Below are 3,049 nucleotides of genomic sequence, written 5' to 3' on the forward strand. Positions count from 1 at the left end.
ACCTCATTTATCGACGAACCTTCCGAGTTATTTTGATGATTTTATTCTGGACTTCACTGCACATAGATTGACATCATAATCTACTCTACAAGCAGAGGTTGGCTATGAAGATTGTGACATTTCCATAGAAAGAAAACAGAACATACAACCTCTGCTTGGAGATTACATCAGTGTGCTGTTGGTCAGTGATTATTCTCCAACCAGAGGTCATATGTTCTGTTTTCTTTCTATGGTAATGTCACAATCTTCCTAGCCAACCTCTGCTTGTAGAGTAGATTATGATGTCAATCTATGTGCAGTGAAGTCCAGAATAAAATCATCAAAATAACTCGGAAGGTTCGTCGATAAATGAGGTTAAGACGTCCAGGTAAAAATTACGCCAAATAGTTATTGCTCAAGCAACAAATCATATCCAGTTGCTTGAGTAATAATAATAGATTTTTGGCAATTAGAAAACTGATGTGCCTTTTGTTTACTGAGTGAATGAATGAATCAAGGAAGCTCTCATATCTTTTAAACCTTGAATGAATGAAGACCTTTATTGCACATTTCTACCACGCTAGGCTAAGTACAGGTCACAAGAAAACGTTGAACAGATGAGTATAAAAATAAAACTAACTTTCATTGGATAAATTCAGCTTCTCGCTTTACAATTATAGTCGTGATAAAAGAACAGATTCGCGGCATTTGTATACGAGTTTCGACCATCGAACGCACCCCTGAAAGCTTCCAGACGGTGTTATTGAAGAATGAAAAGGCGGTACCCCACCCCGTAAATTCAGGGCCGCAATTTGTGGTGTTGCCAGTAGAGCATCCACCTGATAAGAGGCTGGGGAAGTGGTCATTTGCTTTACTCCAGTTTGTGCTCGACAAGCTATAACTTGTCTTATAGATTATTCATAAAGGCGTTCTACATTATGAACATGGGACGGCGTGTTCGACGACCGTGACCGTCCCTTTTCAAGTAATCTTGACACTTCAATATTGAATCTGGTTATGGCTTGGCGCATCAGCGCTCAAAGTCACGTCCAAGTACTCCGCCCTCTCCGTATCTACGAAGGTCAACTGTGTCGCTACCGATCGAACAAAGGGAGTGCGATTTAATCAGACTATCAGTTTAACTTATTGATCCGAGCCCAGGCACCTATCAAAGGTCCGGCAACACAATAGTTCGGTCTCGGTAGAGTGCTGTAATCACATTTTGCCGTGACAGTTGGTGATATCCAGATACTAGTACGTGCATATCACTCAGACGGAGATAGAATGATTAGCTTCGATGTTCGAAACGTTAACGTTAACGTTACGTGTTTCTACATATTCAGCCGTCACTTCTGATAGAATCAACCATATGAAACAACGACAGCTTTCTCCAGCCTTGATACAGTTTTCTTTCTTGTGGCAGGGATGAAAAGAATAGTTAGAAATAAAGGACCTCAGGGGTTACAACATGCATGTTCTACACATGGCGGAAATGACACGTACGATCAACTGAAAGCAAATGATGACCGTTGCTTTGACAGACAGCTCGCGACCTTCAAGTTAATTCAACAATTCATCGAGATGTTTCCGGTCGTAAACATTATGACATGTTTTTTTTGCTACGTACGTTTGGTTACTTGAACCTTTCGTTGTAAATCACACACAACGATTGAGACTTAACGACTTTAAAAGCACAGCTTGGACATTGTGAAGTAGTCATTAATATACCAGATTGACAGTAATGATAATCAGTAATGCGGCAGCACGAATATCTGACTAGACGATTTGTGCTCACTATGTTAAATAATTCATGTCAAATATGTGCTGGATTAGGAAAACTGGGAGGTAAGTCCTTGGCGGTCCCATGAGTGAACAACGAAATGTCCACAAAAATCCAGTTAGGCTTTAATACCCATATTTCACTATATGGTTTGCACCATTCAGGTAACCGTACCACTGTTGTCAGATGTAACAAGATAGGGTAAAAATTCTACGGCAAGGCTCGAAAATACTTAATACTGAAATGTACGAAGGCCAACTCATGTGGAACAGCTATTGGGCTGTCTTGTGCGTATAGTAGGCGATTTCTTATTGTCTCTTGTCAAAACGTCTTGAATTATTTCTCCATCGCTACACCTGGCGCCACCTGTCAACATGACAAACAACATGGGAACCTCCCTCAATGGGAGCACGGCAGTGAAATACCAACTGCTTCTCTATTGTCACAAAATCGACATTATGACTCATGTATAGAATGACGTATTTTTCTCTTTGTCTCTTCTTTTGATCGTTTGCGTCGAACAATGTATCGAGTAATCATTCTTTCACGGCTATTTAAGGTCATATTCGAAATCAGAGAGAAACGTAGGCAGACTACATGATATGGGTAAAGTTGCTATGTAATAATTTTCTGTTCATACCACAAGAAAAGCATTTTCACATAACAATTTTGCATGGCGGCAATGACTGTTCAGACGCTCGAAAAATATTATCTCCGCCCGTCGCACACTATTGGGATGAACGATGTTCTTACATTACAAATGGCCATGTACGTCTAGATGTATGACAGAATCAATAGCACACCGCTTATGATAACTACAGAAGTGATTACGTCTCGTTTCAATGACATGAGTAATAGGGACGCCGGGATCTTCTCCTGGAAGCCCAGCACTGCGAGCTCTCCGCAGGCCACGATCAGGTACAGGAAGTCGGAGGAGAAGAAGGCTACATCCCGGGAAACCTGGTGGAACATCCCGCGTCCCAACACAACATTGGTGACGAACTGGTCCATGCCGCCGGCCAGGATGTGCAGAAGGGCGATGGAGGCGATGGCGAGCAGCTTCCTGGGAGTGGGCTTCACTGCCCTGTCCAACATACTGAGCACCAGACCGGTGGAGAACAGCTCCGTCAGGGTGAAGAGCAGCTGGTGGTACCACTGCACGTAAAAGTCGTCGTTGTAATACCCGAAGAACATCCACCATGAGTAGTAGTGCGGGTGACTGACGGCGACTAACAGAGCAAGCATGCGATATCTGATTCTGGCACAGAGGGCGATGCGGGACGACATAAC

The 3,049-nt window shown here is 42.8% G+C and overlaps 1 protein-coding gene across 1 annotated transcript; it reads right to left on the reverse strand.

Moving 5' to 3' along the window:
- Positions 1-2,368: 2,368 nt before the first annotated feature.
- Positions 2,369-3,046, reverse strand: LOC118416005. Its single transcript, XM_035821037.1, has one exon. The coding sequence runs from the start codon at positions 3,044-3,046 to the stop codon at positions 2,534-2,536; it is 513 nt and encodes a 170-aa protein (XP_035676930.1). The 3' UTR covers positions 2,369-2,533.
- Between the last annotated feature and the right edge of the window lie 3 nt (positions 3,047-3,049).

This window comes from Branchiostoma floridae, chromosome 5 (assembly GCF_000003815.2).
Source record: "Branchiostoma floridae strain S238N-H82 chromosome 5, Bfl_VNyyK, whole genome shotgun sequence".
Classification (NCBI taxonomy): Eukaryota; Metazoa; Chordata; class Leptocardii; order Amphioxiformes; family Branchiostomatidae; genus Branchiostoma; species Branchiostoma floridae.